Source organism: Phytophthora parasitica, assembly GCF_000247585.1.
Source record: "Phytophthora parasitica INRA-310 unplaced genomic scaffold supercont2.21, whole genome shotgun sequence".
Classification (NCBI taxonomy): domain Eukaryota; phylum Oomycota; class Peronosporomycetes; order Peronosporales; family Peronosporaceae; genus Phytophthora; species Phytophthora nicotianae.
The window spans coordinates 939,240-962,120 of record NW_008649007.1 but is presented as its reverse complement, the minus strand read 5'-3'; the positions used below and the strand labels follow the sequence as shown (position 1 = coordinate 962,120).

Genomic DNA, 22,881 nt, shown 5'->3' with positions numbered 1-22,881 from the left:
ATCTTCGCGAAAAACAGATACCTCAATTAGGTCCTAAAATTAGTATTGACTCGGGTCAGGACCCATAGTAATGCTAGCATGATACTCATTAAGTATTCAACAGTACTTAAAGTAGTATTTCGTCACCATACAATAACCAGCTAGCATGAGTGTGAAGATTTAAAATCTAATGGTTTCGTTGCAGTGATGACCTTTGTGACCAAGATCCGGGATTTCAGAGACTAGAAAGCTGTGCCGCCTTTGGTTACTGGGGCGGTAGTTTATTCGGGCGAGCTGTGGGGTGAACAGCGGGGAGAATACTATCCTTGGGGATCATAGCACGCGCTTTGGCGAGGCGTTCTGCCAGAGCAAGGTCCTTGTTCGGCTGTTTAGGTACACCATCAGGACCAAAAACATTTCCACTTATAACACGAGCGCAGCGGCTACTGAATTCAGCGATGGCATTTGCCACCTCGTGTGGGCAATCTTCTTGGATGGCGTGTCCTGATGAATACATGAGCCTCATCTCAAATTTGCCCATCATTTGGCCACGCATGAGCTCCGTGTCCAGGCGGTCAGAACCTAAGACGTGGAAAACGATAGCCCGAGTTAGCAATTAGCACTTGAAAAGGAAGTTTAGTGGCAATCCTTACCTGCGAGCACTAACACCTTGGCTTCCTTCAGTGACAAAAACTGCTTCGAAAGCCCAATAAACCAATCTGTAGATCATAGCAACAGCGATTAGAGAGCGCTGCAGTCGCCACAAAGAGCGATACAAAAAAGACGCTTACCGTGCCAGTATTTTGCACTGCTGGCCAGGTCCGTCCTCCAGACCAACGAGCCGTCTTCAAGCTGCGTTAGCTGAGACGGGATTGAAACTTCGACAGCTTCCTGGTTGTGAACAGTGCCGCTGTGTAGCGCCCAGTGGATGGCATCCTTGTATGAGCGGAAGCGAGACGGACGTCTTTCAAGGATCGCGCCCATGTGCTTCAGCGACGCCATGGCTGTGCCCTCCACCACATCGATCACCATCACACCCACCAGAGACGGCACCTTGCCCGTGGCAGCGACTCTAACGGCGAGTGCACCACCCAGACTGGCATCAGCAATACCGGCTGTCAATTAACACTCGCCTACCAGCATTCTGCAATAATTTACGTACCTGTGACCGACGATGATGCTTTGCGGGTTCTCTGAGTCAGCAGCTCCGTCGGTCTTTGGAGTCATTGGCGGAATGACGTGGTTCAAGATGTGTAGTGTGTCTTGTACCAGTGTATCGATGCACAGATCGTCGTCATGAGCTGTGTGGGTCTGGCCATGGCCTCTCAAGTCGAAGGCGTGCAGCGTACACGTCTCTTTCAGCATTGCCTACAGATAAATAGATCGAAACATTCGTATCAAATGGTTGCTACAGCATAGGCTGCATAGCTGCTTACCGTGACGAGACACCAGGTCATGGACGTGTACCCTCCGCCATGTAGCAGCACCACGTGCGGACCTTGCGAGCCTGCGCGATACACGCGGAACGACTTCAAAAAGGGCAAAAACAAAGTAAGGGATCGACTCCACTATGAGGCTGTAAAGTTTATCACCATCTAACTTACGTCTCCATTGGGCAGCTCCAGGTCCTCCTTGGAGTCGAAGTACTTGGTCCAGACGTCATCGTAGATATCGCTCGTGTCCGCCATGGTGAAGTCTTTAAAAGTGATGCTTAGGCTCTGGATTCACGTCATGATTGGTTGAAAAGGAATACGGTTATCAGCGAATCACACGACTATTCATTATTGCTGACATTAGGTCAAGCGTCAAGCGCCACTGACAATGCTGGTCCAAGGACTTGCGCGCCACCTGGCGAGGGCAGTGGGAGAGAGGCGGGAGGCTTGGTGCAGCTTGGTTGAAGGTCTCAGCGCGCTGGAAGCCTCCAGAATTGCAGCAGTGGCACTCACAGTCTCAAGCACCGACACATAAGGAGAAATGGCTGCATTGGCTGACCAGGAGACCTCCGGTCCACGACTTATCCAGGTCAATAGCGCCATGCGCGACCTAGGCTCCGTCGTAAGTGATGAGTATGGCACCTTTGAGGTGTCCATGATCGAGGCCGAGTCCGACTTTGACGACCTGGGCAGACACAAACCCGTCCTCAACCGGTGCGAACGCGCCTGCTACGCATGCTCGGAGGAGTGCCTGTTCATCTGGCTGCTGCTGTCCGCTCCCTTCCAGATCATGACATACAAGACATTACTGTTTCACGCCGCGAACTTTGTATTTTCGGTGGCCGCACTCGGTTGCGTTATCGTGCTGTACATGGCCAAGCTACCGCTGTCTTTGACTACGGCATGCGTTGTCAGGTTCCGACACACTGAGACGTGGATACTACGGCATCTGCTGCAATTCGACTGCGCGCTGTTCAATTGTATATCGCCACCCGGTGAGCGGGTCATGGTTTACAGCCCGTCCGTCCACATGCAGCAGGAAGAGGGACTCTACGGCATGTACGCTCAGCTCTACTTTGGCGGGATTAAACTGCTGACCACGGGCATCCCCGGCGCAATTGCAGCAGTCATGTTCTTCTGGTCACTGCAGAATGCCATCGCGACAACCATACAGCTCGGCAGCGACTCGGAACCAGAAGCGAGCTCTATCTACGGCCACTCGCTGAGCTCCTCCCACGAGCTGGACGTGATGACGGTCGTGGCCATCGTGGCCATCTACGCCTGCGTGCTGCTGATCCACGTCTTCGCCTTCATCTCACGGCAGTTCACGATATTCTTCTGCTCGCAGTATCTGCTGTACGCTGGCGGCGCGTAGTCAAGTTCGCTGTAATCATTTCGACACAATATCAGGCATTATTACTACTCACAGGTTACGATGTGGTGCACATATTTCTGGGTTTACACACCATTTTTCTAATCCCCCTTTAGCATAGGCGGTCTCAGTATGAAAAATACTGGCGCTGGGTGAACCGCAAGATCGAGCGAGGATGGACCACGGCCGCAAAGGCCTGACGCTCATCGGCGAGCGCGTGCTGCATCACTGGGCGGATAACGGGCGCTCTGATGTGTATGTAGAGCATTTAGACACTGAGATGGGCTCTGAATTGCCGCAGAACTAACGAACCGTGTATGGTACTACAGACTGAAGAGTGTGGCGCGCGGCTTGGACGACTTCTCCGGTCATGAGGCGGACTCTGGTGCGTGTTTCAACTGGTTTATGGTGCTTTTACGTCTTGACTAACCGCTGCTTGCTGTAGAGTTGCCGCGTCTGTTGTATGAGCTCGTGTGGATCGTTTTAAACGCCAAACTAACCAAACAGGAGATGCTGGGGCTGCTGAAGGAGGCTGAACTGGTACATACACCCGCTGAAGCTATTATTTTACTTTTTCTTTAGTGTTTTAATCTTCTCTACCCTGAAGATGAAGCATCCGAAAGCTTGCGACCTCCTGACTGACCTGTTGTGGGTCATCAGCAACGAAGTGGAGGCCAGTGAGCGTGGCCATGAGCGCCACACATCGAGAGAGTGGCGCAATCTTTGTGCACTAGTGAAGACCATCGCAGACGAGAAGCTCGTGCCTCTACTGAACCTGAAGGGGCTACTCGAGTTCGACCTCCTACACGACGCTGAGCTGGCACTGGAGCCGCAGTTGCTGGTCAAGAAAATGGTGCGTATCAACACCAAGACGCTGTATACTCAGACCAAGTACAACCTGCTGCGTGAGGAGACAGAGGGCTTCTCCAAGGTGCTGTGTCTACTACACACAGGTGTAACCAAGAGCCAGCTCGAAGCAACCAGAACGGACTTAATGGCGCTCATTGGCTTTTTCGATTTGGACGCTAATCGAGTCTTGGACTTGGTACTGGACGCCTACGAGATGCACCCGAGGAACGACTGCTTCGCTCAGCTTTTGGACATTTTCAAGCGCGAGAGTTTACCTCACATTATGGGCTTCAAGTTCCAGTTCTACAAGCGTGATCCGCCCGCAGTGGAAGGAGTCACGACGCCACGTTCGCTGTATCGACTCGCTGCCACGTTGCTGAACAAGAGACTGCTGGAATTGGATGCGCTCTTGCCACACTTGGCGCCGTCTCGAGACACCATTTTGAAGATGTCTTTGGAGCATGAGAAGGAGATGATTAAGAAAGCGGGATCGTTTGGACAGATCAGTCTCGCAGCTAAGAAAGACACCGATAAGCCGGGAGGAGAGGACGAAGCAGCAGCAGAAGCCGAGAAACGGAAGAAGGACGCAGAGCACAATCAGGTGTACGGATTGATTATTGGCCTACTGGAGATTGGCGCACGGGAACGAGCCTTTGAGATGATTTCGTGGTTCCAGAAGAGAGGAGTGAACCCTCTGACGTTTACACCGCTAACGACAGAGCTCTGTGCTGTGGTGAATGTGATGATTGAGGACGTGTACGCCTCGCTATCGTATCGCAGTTTGCAGCTTGTTAGTGATAAGAACGGAGCGTCTGGGACTCTATTGAAGAAGACGGCACCACATACCAGTACGAGCAACCACTACATTCGTCGCGAATCTACGCTAGAAGACTGCGTGTCGGAGGTTTTCCCCATTGTGGATATGATTGGCCCGCATTTGTTCCACGACCAGTTTCTGTTCCTGAAGCTGTTGCGGATCGTGGGCAAGTTGGTCGAAGATCACACAAAGAAGCTCAGCACTGCAGTGAATAAGGGCGAGAATGATACTGCTCTCCTGGACAAGGTGAAGTCTCTGCTGGTGAATACGTTTCTTCCTGCGATGTCTTTACAGGAGTGCAACCCAAGCACGGCGTTCTTGGTGTGGGAATTGATCAAGGGTTTGCCATGTGATGAACGCTACCGTCTGTATCTGCATTGGTTCGAGGCGTACGACAAGTTCCCGGAATTGCGTTTAAAAGAAGCGAAGGTAGTGCAGAGCACGCGCGGCGTCATGCGACGGCTTACAGCAGATCGAGCGAAGCTGTCGGCGCGCAGTTTGACGCACGTGGCGCACTCGAACCCGTTGATCGTGTTCCGCACGATGCTGCGTCAGATTCAGTCGTACGACAACTTGATTCAGCCTGTGGTGGACTCGTTCAAATTTGTGACGCCACTGGGGATGGATGTGCTCTCGTTTGTTCTCGTCAGTGAGTTATCAAGACCCCAGAAATCCATGAAGTCGGACGGCACCCACGTCTCGCTTTGGCTCACTTCGCTGGCGAATTTCTCAGGCAGTTTCTATCGCAAATATCCGAACGTGGAGCTAGCAGGTCTGCTGCAATATCTCATCCAGCGTCTGCAGAACTGGGCGTCCGTAGACCTCATTGTGTTGAGTGAACTACTGACGAAGATGGGTTCGTGTTTGAGCTTGGAGGATATCTCGGTGAGTCAGTTGGAAGCGCAGGCTGGAGGGCCACACTTGTGGTACGAGCCGACAGATCCCAAGTTCCAGAACCGCCGAGCCATCCCGAGACTGCGAGATGCTCTGATCAAGCGAGATTTAGCGCTGCCATTGTGCATTTTGATTTGCCAGATGCGCAGTCGTATCGAGTACCATGAAGATCGAGAGCTGCCACACTTGAAGCTGCTCGGTCGTGTGTTTGACACGTGCCAGCTAACACTCAGTCAGCTTCTGCAGTTCCTGGGCGGAGTGGTAGACCCGTTAGTATACCGGAAGATGCTGCCGTCGATCACGACTCTAGTTCGCGACTATAACGTGCAACCAGAGCTTGCGATGTCTCTGTGTCGTCCGGCGATGCGCAGTGATGATCCAGTTCTGCAAACTGCCCCACGAGGTGTGCACGCCACTGGTGGTTCGAATACAGCAAGCAACGGAGCGGCTACCAATGGCGCAGCAGCCAATGGCACATCTAGTGGAGAAAAATGCTGGTACATGTACAACGCTGATTTCCTGGAAGACATCAGACAAGCCCTGTGTACCAGTGATGGACCTGACAGCAAGCCCAAAGACCCATTCACTGGACTAACACCAGAAGTGTACGCGACATTCTGGGGCCTCAAGTTGTACGACATCCACATCCCGTTCCAGCAGTACGAGTCGGAGATCCTTCGTCTGCGTAACTCTGTCACGTCTGGAGCAAACGCCTCGCTTAGCGCCAGTGAGCGAAAGAAGCTGAAAGAGAAGACCACACAGATGATCGATGTGCTTACAACGGAGCAGAAAGACCAGGTGGCGCACCGGAAACGCGTGTACGAACGACTAGAGAATATGAAGAGCAAGTTCTTCAAAGATGAACCCAACGACCACCAGACCGCGATCGATGAATTACTGCAGAAATGCGTGATCCCTCGCTCTCTCATGTCGCCTGAAGACGCGCTGTTTGCTGCCAAGTTTATGGAGCGCTTACACACTTTCTCCACGCCGCAGATGAGTACGCTGCAGTACATCCACAAGGTCAACATGAAGGTGTCGGCGATCGTGCTGTGTGCTACGGAGCGCGAGGCGAGCAACTTTGGTATCTTCATGAAGGAAACGCTGGGACTTATTCTGCGCTGGTACCAGAACGGAGCAACGTACGACGACGAAGCGATTCACGGGAAAATGGGCTTGAGTCTGGATCTGCACGACGACAAGAAGCGTCTCGCGCATCGCCAGTTCAAGTCGGCGTATGCTCGTTGGCACAAGCAGTTGGAGCTCGTGTACACGACAGCGCTCTCGAGTGGCGAGTACATGCCTATTCGTAACTCTCTTGTGGTCCTTACGAAGCTCATTGACGTGTTCCCGGCGGGTCGTGGAACAGCCGACGTGATTCTGGGGATCGTGGAGAAGCTGACGAACGAGGACCGTGAAGATATCAAGATCATGGCCAAACGTTACTTCGCTCTCTTGACGAAGAGGAAGACGTCGCTTATCGACGACAGACTGCTACGTAGTCGCAATGCTCCAGCTAAGTCTCCGACTGCGACGTCCGATGAGAAGAAGAATTCGACGGACGTTGCTGAGGACGAGAAGAACGATAACGATGGCGACAAGGACAGTGATGTCAAGCGTGAAAGCTCGACGAAACCAGCGCTAAGTCGTGTAGAGAGTCAGGAACTGGAAAGCGGCGAGATCGTGATGGGAAAAAGCAACAGTAGCAACAATTTGTTGTCTGCGAGGACGAAGCAGCGAGACTCGGAGCGTGGACGTGGAGCTGAGCGCAATCGTAATAGTCGTGGTGGACGTGGTGGCTCGGATGACCGTCGCAGTCGTGTCGAACGTGACGAGTCTGAAGACCGTCGAGACAGCTCGGCTGAAGCTCCTCGTGAACATCGTGCGAGTGAAGAAAGACGCGGTCGTCGTGACCACCGCGAGTCTTCCCCCACAGCTGGTCGCAGTAGCTCGATGAACAATCGCGCGAACGAGACGCGTGAACGCAGTGGCTCAGCGTCCCGCAAACACGAAAGATCTCCAGCTCCTCGTCGCAGTCGATCGGGTGAGCGGGCGGATGATCGTGGTAACACTAGCGATAACCGTCGCTCATCTCGCGAACGTGGACGTGAACGGGGCCAAGCTAACCGTGGAAGAGGTGAAGGCGACCGAAGAGGACGAGGAGATCGGGACTCGAATGCACAGCTCAGTCGTAGTCGCAGTCATGATCGTCATGATCGCAATCAGAGAAATCGTGGTTCAATGCATGGACGTGAAGACAGCGAAACAAGGAAACCATTGGAGTCGAAGCCAACCAGTAGCCCAGCACGAAACGAGGAACCAGTCAAGTCAACGTCACCAAAACCAGAGCGGAATACTGAGCAGTCTACGCCTGAAGCTGGTCGTAAGAGAGCACGACCGGCAGAGCAATCGGAGGCTGCGTTGCGTCGGCAATTGACAGCTGAGAAGGAGGCCAAGGCGAAGGAGCAGCAGCAATCTGGAGAGCGCGCGAGACCGGCGGCACGTGAGCGTACACGGCCCCCGCTTCCGTCCACTTCGACTGCATCCCCCGCTGGGATGGTCTCGCCCACTGGGACGCCAACGGGTAATGCACGCAAGATCGTGTCGCTCGTGTCTTCGTCCCGCAAACGTGAGCGTGAACCTGCGAGTGAAGGCGAGACGCCCACTGGCAACCCACCGGAAGGCAAGCGGCGTCGTGACAATGGCAACGGTAATGGGGGTGAACAGAAGGGCGGACACGATGATAAACGCAAGCGCAAGAACAAGGGCGGAGGCGATGGCAACAAGGGCAACCAGCAACAGCGTGATCAAGTGTAAGTGGCCTGTATTATCACGTCGTAGAACTAGTGTTAACGTGTTTTCTTGATGTTGTACAGGCGTGGACGTCAAGACCGTGGTGGCCGCAATGGAGGCAACAACGACAGACGTGGAGGCCAAGACGAACGTGGCGGGAATGGTGGCAATGGAGGCGGCCGTCGACGCGATCGCAATGACAACCGTGGAGGTCGCCGGTAGACTGAGACTGTAGAGACCAGGAGCGACTGATTCATGAGCATTTAGCAGAGTATGAGAATGACTAGATAAGGAACAAGAATTTCCCATAGCTGCAACTGATCCGTCTCGTGCACCACGCAAGTCGCACAAACCAACAAGAGACCGTCAGCTATTGAGATCTCATAATGGCGCTGCGTCGTCTCGTGCTCGTGTTCCCTGGCCAGGGCAGCCAGCGTGTGGGTATGGGCAAAGATCTGCTTGCGGACTGGCCGCGTATTGTCGGCGACGTGCTGGAAGAAGCCAGCGAGGCGACAGGGCTCAGTCTACGGCGTCGGATGACGGAAGGGCCGGCGGATGAGCTCACGCCCACGCACGTGGCTCAGCCGGCGCTGCTGTCGATGTCAGTGGCAGTACTGCGTGTTCTACAGCATGAGACGGAGCTACCGCCTGTGCATTTCGTTCTGGGTCATTCATTAGGTGAATACTCGGCGTTGGTGGCGGCAGAAGCCATCGAGTTCGCGGATGCGGCGCGTCTCGTGCATCTGCGTGGTTTGGCCATGCAGCGAGCTGTAGCTCCTGGTGTAGGCGCCATGGCGGCTCTAATGCCCGTACGCCCCGAAGACGCCGAGTTACTGTGTCAAGAGGCTGCAAGCAGCATGGGGAAGGTGTGTCAAGTGGCCAACTACAACTCCAACAAGCAGACGGTCATCAGTGGCGACGCACAGGCTGTGGACGCTGCTATTGCTCAAGCTAAAGCCTCCAAGAAGGCACGACGCGCTGTGCTACTGGATGTGAGTGCTCCGTTCCACTGCGAAATGATGGAACCGGCGAAGCTGGAGCTGCACGAGCATCTACAGCTGCTACTACGTGATAATAAGCTCCACAAGCCGAAGGTTCCTGTGGTGTGGAACGTTGAAGCGGAGGCGACGACCAAGACGCCCCAACAGATCGCTCAGGTGCTGGAGAAGCAGGTTGTGCACGCCGTTCGCTGGAGTGACAGCGTCGACTACTGCGTGGCTAACGGGGTGGGCCATTTCCTGGAGTTGGGCGCCGGTGGTGTGTTGAGTGGCCTCATCCGACAGCAAACCGGTAATAGCGACGTGTTGACCACGAGCTGTGGGTCAACGGACGAGATCAAGATGTTCCTGGAGCAGCAGCATTAAAAGTGGCGGTGCCCTAGAGTTTCGTCAATCAAGTTTAAGCAACCAGAGCCGCTGTGTGCTCTGCTTATTCGTTGTCTCTCTCTCTTACTTTTCGTCCAGAATCCAGTTCCTCAGCAGGCAGCTCTCTTGTGTCTTTGTGTGATGCGGCTGCTCACGCGTTAGGCGCTCGAGTCTGATCCGATATTAAGAAAGCGTAAGTCTACTTACTCCTCCTCCTCCAGGGCCGGCGGCTCGCCGATCTCACTGGACTTGAAGAAGAAGCGCTTACTTTCAGGGCCACTGGGACGTCGCACGAGGAACTCCGTACCTGCGCGCTTAGCCAGCGCCTCCTCTCTGCAGCAGCAAAAGGGACGACGTCAGCACCACCAGCTACAATAGCGACAAGGTCAATAATTTCTCACCTGGCAAAGACCTCCGAGTCCGTCTCCGGGACGTTGGTGAGTCCCAAATAGAGCACAATGGGACCGCCCAACATTCCCATGTAGGCCGAGTATTCCCAGCCCTTGCGCTCGAACCGGTGCGTGCCCTACAGAATGACAATTGTGGTCATGATGAATGTAAATATCACGATAGGAGCCGCTGAATACGCACATTGTTGCTAATCATCGCAGTCTCGGGCATGTGTACGTGCGGCTTAGCGTGGCTGGCGAAGCCGCGAGCGCCCAGCAGGCGCACACAGCGGGTGAAGGGCTGCATGGTCGCTCAAGTAAGTGTCAGGTGGCGTCTGCGCCGCACGATCCCTCGGAACAAAACGGGCAGTTCAAACGAGTTATCTCATTGGATGAAATAGAGGTGTATTCGGATAAGGGACACTTTCAACCGGACAGTTTACACTGCAGTTCACTATGGGAGGACATGGACCACCAGCACAGACATGGCTACAGTTTCTTGATGGTTGAAGTTGTCCGTCAAGTTGAGGATGTTCACTGTTGTCGCCGACCGTAGGTGCTGACCGCCATCTTCTCAGCGATATGCATCTCCTGCACAGCCAGAACAGTGATATTTAGCCAGGAACGAGCTTAAAACTGTGTTCTCTTTACCTTGAACGGTGCCATTGCAATCGGGTGTACGGCAGCAACATCCACGAGTGCCTCTCGGTGGCTGCGAAGCGGTTGATCCAGAGTACCTCGGGAGTATTCGCCACTGTAGGAGATCACACCCATCACGTCCGATGTGGCTGGATTGATAGGTTGACGACGGCGCGCAGACTCGGCGAGTAACAAGATGAGCGGCTTGGCCACACCAGGAAGGAGAGGCACCAATTGCTGGAGATGTTCGTTAGCGCGGGAGTGGATGAAGATCTGCAGATGAAAACTGTTAGTAGGTGGCTTGGAATCGGAAAGGCTAGTTAACTTACTTGTGAGGCTACGACAGTGAGAAGCTCATTCTTGAGAGCCGAGTCGCGACGAGCCTCGATCACGCTCATATCTGCGTCGACACTTTCTGCCACGGCTGACAGGGAGGCAGTCGCGGCTTGCAGCTTCTGCTGAGCCTTCTCGAAGTCTGGTGGACTCCTTTTCTGCGCTTCAGCACTGCGCTGAGCCGAATCGAAGTCGTTCAGCTGCAGCGTACATGATTGTCAGATTAGGTGTAAGCTGCACAGACCCTCTCATTCGCACCTTTTGCTTCAGATTTCGGAGCTGCTGGCTCAGACCGGCATTGCTGCCTCGTAGTTCCTGCAGTGGTTGAACCACCGTTCGATACTGTAGAGATTGAGCCACGTCGAACACGTTTTGCTGCAATGACTGCTGTATCTCCTCCACACGGAGGGAGCTTTGGGCGAGAGCTTTAACTCCTGGAGTCTGATCACCCGACTCGACTGTAATCATAGGACACAAGTGAACTAAAGTGTATCCAAGGCGATGCTGTAGATCTAGAATTTACCTTCCTGAGCGTCCTGCATTTGAGACTCAAAGAAAGCCGAAGACGCGTGCATCAGCTGCGCTGTGGCTTGAGCGTATGCGTGTGTTGCATTTGTGTAGTGCGTCATTGCCTTAGAAAGCTCCTCCAGTCGATCATTGTAGCGGTTAAATCTGCAGATTGTGTTAAGACTAAGCTCTGACTTTTAGTTCTTTGCTCACACCTTTGGGTACGATATTCCAGCACCGGATCAAGGCCACCTTCGGAGCCAGCTCCAATCGACCGAGCAATCTCGTCCTTCAGCCTGTAAAGGAACAACCATCAGCACCTAGTTGACGTCCGGAAGAGAGTATGCCTAGCGCTCTCACCGCCGCGACCCGTCCTTCACGCCCTTCATGAGGGAGCCATCCTTCACATTCTTCATCAACTGTACACCAGCCTCTGGGTTAGCCACCGCTCATAGGACTGAGCCATCCATCACCCTACCCAAGACGCCATAGTCGCCGGTTTGAGGTTTGTCCAAAGATTAAACGACCCGTCGCACTCGCCCTGGATAGCTAAAACGGTCAATAGTCTTAGCCTGGATTGATAGTTCTCGAGAGTTACATGGTGGTATTCTGGCGGCCAAGGGTGAAGGCAATGCGTGCATGAGCAGCCTGTGGTTTTTATGCTGCTTCACTCAATCATTCCTCAATTCCCTATCTCTGACGACGTCTACCTTCAGTGCTACACCTTGTTCAAGATCATGAAGTTTGCTTTCGGATTCTACGCTCTGTCTACGTTGTTCCTACAATGTGATGCTCGTCCTTCGTTTGTGGCTCTAATTCCGAACGGCAGTGGAGTGACTGGTGTTGCTGCATTGGGTCATGTGAATCCTTCTGGTGGAGGAAGGACGAATCCGTTCGGCGAGGCCTTTGGAGCTGCCGGCCGTGCGTGGACGAAGGAGCTATGCGAAACGGATTCGGATGGCGATGGTGCTACGAATGGCCAAGAGCTGGGTGATCCATGCTGCACGTGGTCGCCCTCAACTCGCTTGTCGTCTTCAAGTGTACCAACTCACCCTGGTGTCGCCAACCGCTTCTCATCTGATCAACTCGCTGCCATGACCTGCGGTGGCGAGGCGGATCTCACTGCAGTTGCTTCCAGTGAACCTGCATCGTCAGCGTCATCCCTATCTGTTTCTGGATCTCAGGCGTTGACGTCGTCAAGCCTTGACAGCAGTGCCGGTGGCTCCTTTGACGACGTGGTAGCTCCAACGCTTCAGCCTCGCCTCTCTCCTGGCCCGAAATTCGACCAAACGTCCCCAACTCCCGTCATTTCAGACGCTGAGAGCCTGAAAACGTCGGTAGTTGTTCTCTACTGTTTCAGCATTATCGTCTTAGCGCTAGCGATGTAGGTCGATGCAGGTTACTGCTCAAGTTGAAGTTACAGTAACCCCAACACGTAACCCATAAGTGTAACCCTTTCAAAATTGAGTGTACCCATACTTGTTGCAGCAATGGATGGGGACGGAGGCCAGCGCGCCGACCTCTTTTCGCGCGTCCTCCGCGGCGCTGAGCAAACCACAGTAAGCGACAACAGTAGCGCTGCTATTGGTGGGTTTTTAGTGTGCCTGGACGTTCCAGCGGCCACAGAATTCGGTGTGGACTACGAGGTTTTCCGCACCGGCCCTAAATTTCAGGGTGTCAAGTTCCTCCCATTAGGAATCCACTTCGTGCTCTTCCGCTCTCACGAACAGGAGCACGGTATCCGTCAAGGGTTTTTCATTAATGTAGAGCGTCATGCACAAGTTATTGTGCGCGAGTGGAGCTTGGAGAAGGAGGAACTGGGGCCGCCACGACCAGGACTTAACGTGGAAAACCTTGAGCGTACGTGAAGCGGTGATGTAGCAATGATTTACGAGGTCAAGTGCTGACGCTGCTATTGCAGGTGCTGTGCTGTCGTTCCAGCTGGACAGCGGACTGGGGCCGTACCCGAAGCAGCATCTGAAGACGTGGCAGCGACTTTCCAACTTCATTTCTGCCTCCGTGCTGCAGGTCCGAGCCTTGCTGATGGTGATGACTAGCTGGGGACGTTGATACTGACTCGACGACGATATTTTGCAGCGCTGTGGTGTGGAGTTTGGAGCCATTCTTCTACCAGGTGACGCGGTTGAAGATGCTGCAACCTCATCCAAGACCCAGGACGGAGTTATTCCATACTTCCCTGATCTACCTCGGACAGTCCGGTTTACTGTGCTACAGAAGACACGAACAGATCTGGTGGCGCAGGCGAGGACAGCTTATCACTTCGATCGAAGGTGCGCGACTGAGAATTACAATTCTAGCAAGAATGAAGTATATTGATGGATATTGTGTACACAGCCAGCGGGTTGAAGAGCTGATCGAGACGGAGTTTGGCGGCGACTGGAAGGAACTCATCGGCGAATTGCAATTATCGTTCCTGGTTTTCCTGCAGTTGTCGTCTCTTGCAGCACTAGAACAGTGGAAGCAGGTAAGCTTGCCCAGCAGCATAGAATGGTTGCCAATATTTTTAATGTCTAATTACGATGATCTGTAGTTCATTGCACTGATGTGCTCGTGCGAGCGAGCACTTTCGTCACATGTATGGCTGTTCCTGGCTTTCATCAAGCTCTTCAGAACACAATTAGAGCAGGTACGTAGATCATAGCCCAGGTGCAGTACTGTATCATTTTCACTCAAACTGTATTGCTGTCGCCAACAGATCCCAGAGGACTTTTTCCAGGACGAAACGACTAGCGAGAACTTCTTGAGGCCCTGCTTGCTGTCTCTACTGGAGTTGATTGAGGATGACGACGCTCCATCGCAGGTAATACACACAGATGGACCGTTTTCCGAACCGATGCTGACAACATGATAACTCACTCGACTCTTACGGTTTCGCTCGCAATCCGACAGCTCCGACTGAAGGCCTTCCACTTACGACAACTTCTAGCCAGTCGCTTTCATTGGGACTCGACTGCTGAGTTAGAACTGGACGAGTTTGCGCCGGTTGTAGTGCCAGAAGAAGAGGTACGTGCACTTACTAGTCCCTGTGATATTCGATATCGTATCTTTGAAAGATACCATGCCACGTACGCCAAGTACCGTGGTGAGAGTGATGGTCAATGGTTACTGAGACGTTTGCTGCTGCTCGTCGTAGCTCCTCGACGCTGCGACCGCCACGACGATGCAAAACGATGTTGACACGATCTCTCCATTGCCACCCATGCCATCCGCTGCCTCTGCGGCGCTGCACCGCCATCAACAAGAGGAGCAAGAGAACGCGGCAATTGCCGGTGCATTTCTTGGCAACTAATTTGGCGGGAGAGCTTGATGCCAAGATCGGGTCTCGTTCATACAAAATGCAAGTCTTTCTGTACCACATCAATAGTACACCAACCCGTTGGTTGGCTGGCCCGTTTGGCTCACCATTTTTCAGTCCCCCTTCGCCCGCGACAAGGGGAGAGCTTTAGAGAGAACTTGATGGAAGCATGAAGCCGCAGCACCCCAGTTCCAACCCCGGCGGCCGCGGCGGCTACGGCCCAAACAGCGGCGCGCCGCACCCTCGTGGCAACCCGCACCACCTCGGTATGTAGCCATTTTAAAAGACTCTTTCGAAGTCGAGTGCTGACAGGCCGCAACTGCCTTGGTGTAACTTCTCAACAGAGTACAGACCGAAGGGCACCCAGCAGCAACATGACACGCCTTCACACGCACAGATGACTCCGCCTGGATCCGATGGCATGGACGTCAATGCGCCAGTCTTTAAGCAGGGCGGAGGCTTCAATCTGCAGCATGTACGGCTGTCTACACTTTTCTCCCCGATCTTTTCGTACTGTACTCACTTGTCGATTGCTATTGCAGACTGCGAGACCCTTTAATGGCCCAATGGGATACGGACCTGCTCCGCCTATGGGTGGACAGCCAGGGCCTGGGATGCCTCAGCAGATGCGCGGTCCTCCGGGCAGTCACCACCACCAGCAGCAACGTATGCGACCTCCACGAGGCGCCATGCACCAGCAACAGCAATATATGCCTAGAGGAGCGATGAATCCAGCAGCACAGGGATATTATCCGCCTCAGATGCAGATGCCGCCTCCGTATATGATGGGTCCAGGCCAATACATGGGAGGCCATCCCATGTACGGGATGCCACCTATGCAAGATATGGGGATGGGGATGGGTGGGATGCCCATGCCCATGCCAGTTCCACAGCATCAGCCACCGCCTAAGCGTGAGCGTAAGAGACTGGAGATCGTCGACCCCAAGACAGGAAAACCAATTGTTCTCGGTCGCAGCTCCTCTTCGGAGGATGCCAAGGCAGTTTCCAGTACTAGCACCACAGCACAGAGTACCCCACAGAAGAAGGAGGAAGTCACCCCTCCAGCGTCGGAGGCTGATACGAAACAGAATGGAGCAGCGAAATCGCCCCACAAGTCTCCTAGAAAGAAGAGTGCGAACGAGAAACCTGCAGAAACTGGTAAGGATGCGGCTGCATTGAACGGTGCTAAAGAAGAAAAGGCGGAGTCAGCAGTAGTGTCGAAGGAGACGAAGAAGGTTGGTGACAAGAGTGTGGAGAAGACTGTAGAGAAGAAGTCGGAGACTAGCAAGACTGGGACAACGACTACTACTACTACTACCACCACTACTACGACGACCAGTGCTGAAGCCTCGTCCCCGAAGAAGAAAGAGACCACTAGCAAGGAGAAAACCGAAGAGACTGCGTCTGTCAAACAGCAAAAGACCGCTTCTCCGAAGAAGAAGGGCTCTGAGCAAGATGCTGCCCCAACTGCTCTTCAGCAGAAGGCACAGGCTGTGGAGAAGGAGGACAAGGAGAAGGCTGATGCTACAGAGAAGCCGACAGCTAACGCAGTGGAGAAAACGACGGACGTGAGTGTCACTCTGCAGAAAAGATCGGGTGACAAGGTGACATACTCGCTGGAGCTTCTGATGAGGTATGGATCTGGCATACAGGAACACAATGCGTTGTTATATCGTGCTCATACCTATCTATTTGCTGGTTTTGTAGCTTCCGTGAGCAATTCAAGGAGCTTCCAGCCGCTACAACTGCTCCGGATTCGAAGTGGCCTTCGATGGAGATTACTAGCGAAGTTGCAGTCTCTCGTGGTGGATCTAGGGGAGGTCGCAATGGCGCTGGATGGGAACGTGGCGAAAAACAATCCGGTGGATCAGGCCGCGGATCACGCGGTGGCTCAGGTGGCGGCCAGTGGGCACGGTCTCAAGATCTTCCTAAGAGAAGCGGTAGGGGAGAACGTGGTGGCCGTGGTGGCCGTGGCGGTCGTGGTGGTCCTCCGGATCCGCCTCTTCTGGACGGTCCTGTTAAGCCTTTGACCCGCTCAGCCAACCGCTGGATCCCTACGAAGAACGCGTCGACGTTGGAAGTGACGAAGAAGAACGTGAACGGTATCATGAACAAGATGACCCGCGAGAAATTCGACCGTCTGGCTGGCCAACTGACTAGCATCAATATGGAAAGCCTGGAGATGCTGCAAGCAGTCATCAAGATCATCTTTGACAAGGCCGTTAGCGAGCCAAACTTCTGCGATATGTACGCAGATCTGTGCGTGCATCTGGAATCCAACTGGAAAGTCTGGTCTTTCTTGAAGATCGTTCAGAACGACGATGACAAGATGTTCTACTGGACTGCGATGTCCGATTCGGACTCGGAAGTTGTTGGGCCGTTTGACGATGTGACGAGTGCCTTGGAATCGGCCAGTGGAGACGAGTTTGAACCTGTCCCCGCTCCTGCCAACATGAAGTTGAGTGAAGTCCGCGTGCGAGACCACAAGTTTATTAAGGTGTGGGTAGAAGAAGACCCGAACGAGCCTCGGTACTACTGGTCAGGCCAAGACCTTGATGATTTGGGAGATGACCAGGTGCTGAATGGTCCATTTGAAAGCCACGAGGTGGCCAGTCGAGTCGCTATTAAGACGTGTTCTTTCAAGCGCATCCTGCTGAATGCATGCCAAGAGGAATTCGAGAAGGATAACATCTACGAAGAGCTGGAGAATAGCTTCAAGAAGGACAAGGAAGAAGGCAAAATCACGCCACAGATGGAAGCTGACTACGAGGAGAAGCGATTGATCATGAAGTTGCGCATGCTGGGCAATATCCGCTTCATTGGTGAACTATACCGCAAGGGAATGCTGCAAGAACGTATCATGCACGAGTGCATCATGAAGTTGATGGATGTTCGTCTCAATAGCGACGGCGTGCTGGTTTGTGTGCACCCGAACAATCCCCCCGATGAGGAGAGCATTGAGTCTCTGGCTAAGCTGCTGACCACCATGGGTAAAGACTTGGACAAGCACGGAGCGCAGGGCTTCATGCCGTCGTACTTCCACTATTTGGAGAACAAGCTGGTGAAGGACAAACGTCTGTCATCTCGTATTACCTTCATGATCAAGGATGTCATCGAGTTGCGCCAGCATAGATGGGAACCGCGTCGAAAGGAATTGAAGCAAAAGACGTTGAACGAGATCCGAAAGGAGGCAGAGCGAGAGGCCCGTGCGCCGCCCAGTAGCGTACCCAGTGGAGGAGGCCGTGACCGTGGAGATCGCGACCATTTCCGATCAGATCGTCGCTCCAATTCGTCCCGTGATGGCTTTAACAGCGGTCGGTCGACTATGGCACCAGTGTATCAACATTCGCAGTCAATGAGCACTCGGAGCAGCAGCAGCAACAAGCAGATGACGCTCCCACGTGGCATCGGTGCGCGTGATGACTCCGTGAAGACCGGGCCGTCGGGTAGACCTGCTGCCTTTGGTGTTGCTTCACGGCAAGGCGGACGTGGTCCTAGTGGATCACCGGCGAGCTTTCCGAGCAGTCGTCGTGGTCCAGCTGCTGGTGCGAAGAAGCCGCAATCGCCTGCTCCTCGTGCCAAGGTGATCCCTCCGCTGGACGATGAGGCTCAGGAGAAGATTGGCAAAAAGGCCAAGTCCATCGCTGAGGAGTATGTATCCATTGTTGACCTGAAGGAAGCTGAAGCGTGTCTTGTTGAGGTCCAGAAGGAGTTCAAGAACCACGAGGACGTCAACCGGGTGTTTGCTTTCGAGGTATTGAAGGAGGCTATCGACGCCAAGGCAGAAGCTCGGGAGAAGATGGTGGAGATGCTCGAGAAGTTGAGTCTGGAGACCAAGACTCTTACATTTGTGGGCATCCGCTACGCCATTGAGAAGACGATTGAACTGTGTGGAGATCTTTGGTGCGATGTGCCCAAGCTGCACGAACACATGTCGGAGTTTGTGGTGCGGTTCATGAAGGATTCTTCTCTCACGTGTGTCTCGGTGGATTGGGTGTTGGGTGGTTGTCTGCAGTCGGTGGACAAGGACGCGATGGAGGAACTGATTGATGGAGGTTTCCTCGCTGCGGTTCTTGGTGAAATTCTGAAGCTGTTGAAGGCTGTGGACGTTGAGAAGGCCAAGAAGGAAATCAGCGCAACGAATGTGACGATTCTCAGTGTGTTCCCGTCGTACAAGCAGTCCCCCAAGGACATGCAGGAGTGGATCAAGAAGTACGAGCTCGAAGATGTGTTGCCGTTGGAACCTGCGTTCGGTCTTGTGGAGCGTGTGAGCAAGGCTTCTTCGTATGACGAAGTGGTGTCGTACATCACGAAGAACATCCCGGAGACGATGCGCAACGACCCGCTCTTTGCGACGTACACGTGTCTGTTTATTCTGAACTTGTCGAAAGAGGGGGAGCTGCCGTCTGCTGAGCGATGCATGCTACTTATGGGCTTCTGCGGCAACACGGACACTCAGGTTCGGCTTGTTTCAGCAATTGTGCAGACGAGAACTGACAACGGTAAGGATTCCGGAACGATATGTATTGTATGTGATAACTAATTGTGTTTGCTTTGGCAGATGAAGTGAAGAAGCTCCTCAAGCATTTAGTGAAGGAAGGCGCAGTGCTGGCGCCGGCCTTCAGCAAGTGGCTTGAGCTCAAGAACGACAATAGTCTGAGTAGGATGCGTGTGCAGGAGGAGTTGGGCGAGTTTGTAGAGGAGCTGGCCCGCACCAAGTGATTAGCGTCTAGTACTCTACAACTGCTACTGGACTAGTTAGCTTAAAGCAACAAAAAATGAAAGTAAAAAAGACCATAATGCTATAGTGAGAAGTTAGAGTTGCGTAAGCTAGAACTTGATCGCTCGCTGAGACTGTCGATGCGTCAAGGCTCGTTCCTGTTCCTGCAACTACAAAGGCAATCAGCACAAACCAGTTTTTGTTCGTAAAATCGTAGCACGCCAATAACTCACTTCTCGAGATCGATTCTGAGTCTCGGAGACGACGTCTTCCGCTTGACTTTGAAGAGCACCAGCTTGTTGATGAATTTTCTCTAAAAGTCGAGCATTCAGTTGTACCTCAAGGCGAGTTTGGTCGGCCTGAAGACTACGTAGTTCACGTTCGCGCATTTGTTCAAGTAAAACATTCTGCTGGGAGCGATTTCTCATTGCTCGCTGCTGTTTGGCAATTTTTTCACGACGGTCGGCCTCGATGCGCTCCTGTTTCCACAGGTCCGCCTGCTTGTTCAAATCTCGCTTTAAGGCTTCTTCACGGTCTTTCTTCTCCTGCATCTGGATGCGAAGATAATCCTGTTGCGCATGACAACGAGCTTCAGCATCTTCTCGTCGCTTGCGCTCGTCTTCAGTCTGTTTCTTCGTGTATTCTTGTTGATAACGGCGCACTCGTTCATCTTCCTCGCGAGCCTTGGCATCCGTCGTGGCCTTTGCAGTATCGTCGAATATTTTCATCTTCTTCTTGATGTTCTCCGCCATGGTTTCGACCTGCTTACGACGTGCTTCATCTTTTTTCTTCTCCATGGCGATGTATTCCTCTGCTAGCTTCAATTCTAACTCACGCTCTTGTGCTTGATGCTGGCGCTTTTGCTGAAGTTGGGCCTCGTTCTCCTGGAAAACTTGCTCTACACGGCGTTTCTCCGCGTCCTTCCTCGCCTTCTCGCGCGCCAAGTCGTCCTTCCTCTGTTTCTCCAACATCTCGGCTGCGTGTTGTTCCTGAGCTTTCTTGACCACCCGTTCTCTCTCCATCTGAGCCTGTTTCGCTAGTCGCTGCTGCGTCTGGACTGCAATGAGTTGATGTTCACGTTCGAGACGTTCCTGCTCCTTCCTACGTTCCTCATCTTCAGCCTGACGAAGCTTCTCTAACGTCTGGCGATGGAACTCGGCACTCTGCTCACGCTCCTATTGAGTGACGTTGCGCTTACGTGAAACTTGCGCCTCCAACTTAGATGTATACTCTAGACGCTCACGGAGCTTCCGTTCTTTAATGCGTTGAGCCTCGATTTGCTCTTCAACGGAGCTGTACTTGACAATCTCCTCCCAGATGCCGTTGTCGCGGTCTTTCTTCGGAGATACGCGAGGTGGTAACGAGAACCCTACACTCTTCTGCTGTAGTTGTGCCTCAGTAAGGTATCTGTCATCATCTTCAATAGTTCGACTGGTAATGCCGCTAACAGTTGAGGGGCTTCGTCCACCTTTGGCATCCCGTACCGAGTTGTTGTTCGAACGCTCTTTGCTGTTAGATGATCGTCTTCCGGAGTATCGTTCTCGCGAAATACGGCCGTTGGTTGGTTTGGATTGCTCTTGGTTGTGTGGCGACGTTTTTCTAGCTGTTTTTGCTGCTAGCGACATTTGTTCCTGTCTGCGTGTTGTTAGTTCGTTGACAATCTTCGCCAGCGCTTCATCCGATACATCTGCAGCCGGGACTCCTCGCTGCTTGAGGATTCGCAGGACCGCTGACGCCATTTCTTCAGCCACTTTCGGGGTCTTTCGCAGCTTCTGTTGCAGTCGTGCACACATTGCGAGACGCAAACTCTCTTTCATCTGCATCTGCCGAGCTTTATCTCGTAGACGCTCGCGATCTACTGTGCGCACTGTACTCATCGACGTCACCGAATGCATGTCCGAAGCTCTGGAGTTCGTGGCTCGTAGTAGAGGCTTCCCGATCATGTTGGGGGCGTAGGGCGCTGCAGCTTGAATAGCTGCAATGAGCTCCTTGACACGACTGATCTATTTTTTTTTCGCTTTCACTCTAAAATAGAACTTTTTCAGTTGGAAACATCAACTTCAGGATTTTATATATTGGATACGATATAAATATCCAAAGGAGACCGACATATCCAGTGGACCCGTGGATAATCCACCTGCAGCAGCAATTTTCAACAATGACAACCATCGAGGAGGTGACGGCACGTCTCGCGGCCGCGCAGAAGCGCCTGGACGCGCTGGAGCGCTCGCTAGATGACCACGAGGGGGTGAAGCGCGTGAAGAAACATCTCCAGCGCGAGAAACTGGCCAGCGCCGCACTCAAGACGGCGCCCAGCGACTATTACTCTTGGACGCTCGACCGAAGAGCGTAAGGGCTCTGACATTATTCGAAGAATCCCACAATACTTACAATAAATTATATACTGATAGGAAATTCTTGGGATGCGACGTTCCGCACTTGTGCAAGAGTATCATCGTGGAAAACGTGGCGTGCATCAACAGCGGCATCGAGGATCCGCTCAACAGCCGGTAACACACGTTTCCATTCAAATCCTACAAACAATGTACTGACTGACCGTTGCATTGCCGTTGCAGTTACTACTGTGTAGTGCTGCAATACAACTCGAAGCTGGATGCCGAGCAGCTCCGCCGCTTTGTGCGTGAGAGTATCCCCGAGGCGGACCGTCCGCCCAAGAAGAAATTCAACTTCCAACACGCTCCCGGAGAGGTAAGACGACCGTGTTGTTTGGATGGTGTAGTTGGTTATAGTACTGATACAGCTGATTTCTTTCAGGCGTCGGAGGAGCTGACGGGCTTTGGCCACAACGGAGTTTCCACGTTCGGCATGAAGACGTTCATTCCGGTATTTGGGTTTTCTGTGCTTTGGAATAATTTTCGTTTGCCTAATGCACGCTTCTATTTGGCGTTAGGTGGTCGTGGCTGGGGCTATTACTGAGCTGAAGCCGTCATTTCTCTGGCTTGGCGGGGGTGCGGAATCTGTGAAGCTCCGCATCAGCGTGCAAGATCTGGTGAAGGCTTTGGGAGCACGCGTGGCTGACGGCATCACGACCCTCCGAACGGACCTAGACAACGAGTGAATGTCTACTCTGCTCCAGTTCAACTTTTAGAGATCAATATGGGTCAAGTTGAATGAAGAGCTCACTGTGAAAAAAATACAAGGCACTCCTTTTTGAATGAGAACAATAGTTTTACGTCTCCACTCAGACTTGAAGCATGTTAACTTCGGAAGGATAGTAAATCCTGACTGTTTTTAGAGTGCTGACCATAGGCTGCCCTTCCTTCATCATTATTAAAAGTTTTTATTTCGATCACATCTCACATTTCACTATGAGCCAGTTCGTTCAGTCACCATCCACTGCATCATGCGTTGAATGAGTTTGGCAACACAATTCGATGGCATTGACACGTGCAGGTATTTCTACAGAGGACCAATCTCCATAAACCTTTCTACATTTAATATAATGCTTCAAATGA

General features: G+C 52.9%; 12 protein-coding genes across 19 annotated transcripts; 7 read left to right on the top strand and 5 right to left on the bottom strand.

Annotated features, from left to right (window-relative positions):
- Positions 1-30: 30 nt before the first annotated feature.
- Positions 31-1,686, bottom strand: PPTG_09952. Of its 2 annotated transcripts, XM_008905742.1 has the most exons (6): positions 1,584-1,686; positions 1,416-1,508; positions 1,142-1,347; positions 771-1,075; positions 633-698; positions 31-561 (listed from the first exon to the last, which is right to left on the bottom strand). In XM_008905742.1, the coding sequence occupies exons 1-6, from the start codon at positions 1,665-1,667 to the stop codon at positions 245-247; spliced, it is 1,071 nt and encodes a 356-aa protein (XP_008903990.1). In that variant the 5' UTR covers positions 1,668-1,686; the 3' UTR covers positions 31-244. The 2 variants fall into 2 exon arrangements, with proteins under 2 accessions (XP_008903990.1, XP_008903991.1); XM_008905743.1 differs by having other exon boundaries at positions 1,142-1,508.
- Positions 1,687-1,953: 267 nt separating this feature from the next.
- PPTG_09951 (hypothetical protein) lies at positions 1,954-2,787 on the top strand (the record flags this gene model as incomplete). The annotated part of the gene is made up of 1 exon (XM_008905741.1): positions 1,954-2,787. One exon carries the CDS (start codon positions 1,954-1,956, stop codon positions 2,785-2,787), a length of 834 nt encoding a protein of 277 aa, XP_008903989.1.
- Positions 2,788-2,959: 172 nt separating this feature from the next.
- Positions 2,960-8,359, top strand: PPTG_09950 (hypothetical protein; the record flags this gene model as incomplete). Its single annotated transcript, XM_008905740.1, has 5 exons — positions 2,960-3,039; positions 3,114-3,169; positions 3,230-3,324; positions 3,392-8,157; positions 8,221-8,359. 5 exons carry the CDS (start codon positions 2,960-2,962, stop codon positions 8,357-8,359), a joined length of 5,136 nt encoding a protein of 1,711 aa, XP_008903988.1.
- A 164-nt stretch (positions 8,360-8,523) lies between these two features.
- On the top strand, positions 8,524-9,501 carry PPTG_09949 (malonyl CoA-acyl carrier protein transacylase; the record flags this gene model as incomplete). The annotated part of the gene is made up of 1 exon (XM_008905739.1): positions 8,524-9,501. One exon carries the CDS (start codon positions 8,524-8,526, stop codon positions 9,499-9,501), a length of 978 nt encoding a protein of 325 aa, XP_008903987.1.
- Positions 9,424-10,260, bottom strand: PPTG_09948 (hypothetical protein). 3 transcript variants are annotated; one of them, XM_008905738.1, is made up of 4 exons: positions 10,093-10,260; positions 9,903-10,027; positions 9,770-9,834; positions 9,424-9,673 (listed from the first exon to the last, which is right to left on the bottom strand). In XM_008905738.1, exons 1-4 carry the CDS (start codon positions 10,195-10,197, stop codon positions 9,660-9,662), a joined length of 309 nt encoding a protein of 102 aa, XP_008903986.1. In that variant the 5' UTR covers positions 10,198-10,260; the 3' UTR covers positions 9,424-9,659. The 3 variants fall into 3 exon arrangements, with proteins under 3 accessions (XP_008903986.1, XP_008903984.1, XP_008903985.1); XM_008905736.1 differs by having other exon boundaries at positions 9,424-9,648; positions 9,709-9,834; positions 10,093-10,258; XM_008905737.1 differs by having other exon boundaries at positions 9,424-9,834.
- Positions 10,261-10,278: 18 nt separating this feature from the next.
- Positions 10,279-12,011, bottom strand: PPTG_09947 (hypothetical protein). 3 transcript variants are annotated; one of them, XM_008905733.1, is made up of 8 exons: positions 11,848-12,011; positions 11,730-11,788; positions 11,585-11,665; positions 11,386-11,534; positions 11,121-11,320; positions 10,859-11,062; positions 10,542-10,802; positions 10,279-10,481 (listed from the first exon to the last, which is right to left on the bottom strand). In XM_008905733.1, exons 1-8 carry the CDS (start codon positions 11,857-11,859, stop codon positions 10,425-10,427), a joined length of 1,023 nt encoding a protein of 340 aa, XP_008903981.1. In that variant the 5' UTR covers positions 11,860-12,011; the 3' UTR covers positions 10,279-10,424. The 3 variants fall into 3 exon arrangements, with proteins under 3 accessions (XP_008903981.1, XP_008903983.1, XP_008903982.1); XM_008905735.1 differs by having other exon boundaries at positions 11,386-11,665; positions 11,730-12,011; XM_008905734.1 differs by having other exon boundaries at positions 11,386-11,788.
- A 41-nt stretch (positions 12,012-12,052) lies between these two features.
- On the top strand, positions 12,053-12,823 carry PPTG_09946 (hypothetical protein). The gene has a single exon (XM_008905732.1). It carries the CDS (start codon positions 12,107-12,109, stop codon positions 12,755-12,757), a length of 651 nt encoding a protein of 216 aa, XP_008903980.1. The 5' UTR covers positions 12,053-12,106; the 3' UTR covers positions 12,758-12,823.
- Positions 12,824-12,859: 36 nt separating this feature from the next.
- Positions 12,860-14,679, top strand: PPTG_09945 (hypothetical protein; the record flags this gene model as incomplete). Its single annotated transcript, XM_008905731.1, has 8 exons — positions 12,860-13,229; positions 13,291-13,397; positions 13,467-13,660; positions 13,725-13,854; positions 13,921-14,016; positions 14,086-14,190; positions 14,280-14,393; positions 14,524-14,679. The coding sequence occupies 8 exons, from the start codon at positions 12,860-12,862 to the stop codon at positions 14,677-14,679; spliced, it is 1,272 nt and encodes a 423-aa protein (XP_008903979.1).
- Positions 14,680-14,854: 175 nt separating this feature from the next.
- PPTG_09944 (hypothetical protein) lies at positions 14,855-19,407 on the top strand (the record flags this gene model as incomplete). Its single annotated transcript, XM_008905730.1, has 5 exons — positions 14,855-14,951; positions 15,030-15,160; positions 15,228-16,318; positions 16,393-19,187; positions 19,247-19,407. The coding sequence occupies 5 exons, from the start codon at positions 14,855-14,857 to the stop codon at positions 19,405-19,407; spliced, it is 4,275 nt and encodes a 1,424-aa protein (XP_008903978.1).
- A 108-nt stretch (positions 19,408-19,515) lies between these two features.
- Positions 19,516-20,427, bottom strand: PPTG_09943 (hypothetical protein; the record flags this gene model as incomplete). The annotated part of the gene is made up of 2 exons (XM_008905729.1): positions 19,516-19,575; positions 19,639-20,427. 2 exons carry the CDS (start codon positions 20,425-20,427, stop codon positions 19,516-19,518), a joined length of 849 nt encoding a protein of 282 aa, XP_008903977.1.
- A 153-nt stretch (positions 20,428-20,580) lies between these two features.
- Positions 20,581-21,348, bottom strand: PPTG_09942 (hypothetical protein; the record flags this gene model as incomplete). Its single annotated transcript, XM_008905728.1, has 1 exon — positions 20,581-21,348. One exon carries the CDS (start codon positions 21,346-21,348, stop codon positions 20,581-20,583), a length of 768 nt encoding a protein of 255 aa, XP_008903976.1.
- Positions 21,349-21,510: 162 nt separating this feature from the next.
- On the top strand, positions 21,511-22,607 carry PPTG_09941 (hypothetical protein). 3 transcript variants are annotated; one of them, XM_008905726.1, is made up of 5 exons: positions 21,511-21,754; positions 21,817-21,915; positions 21,982-22,114; positions 22,181-22,249; positions 22,317-22,607. In XM_008905726.1, the coding sequence occupies exons 1-5, from the start codon at positions 21,564-21,566 to the stop codon at positions 22,482-22,484; spliced, it is 660 nt and encodes a 219-aa protein (XP_008903974.1). In that variant the 5' UTR covers positions 21,511-21,563; the 3' UTR covers positions 22,485-22,607. The 3 variants fall into 3 exon arrangements, with proteins under 3 accessions (XP_008903974.1, XP_008903975.1, XP_008903973.1); XM_008905727.1 differs by having other exon boundaries at positions 22,181-22,607; XM_008905725.1 differs by having other exon boundaries at positions 21,982-22,249.
- The last annotated feature ends 274 nt before the right edge of the window (positions 22,608-22,881 follow it).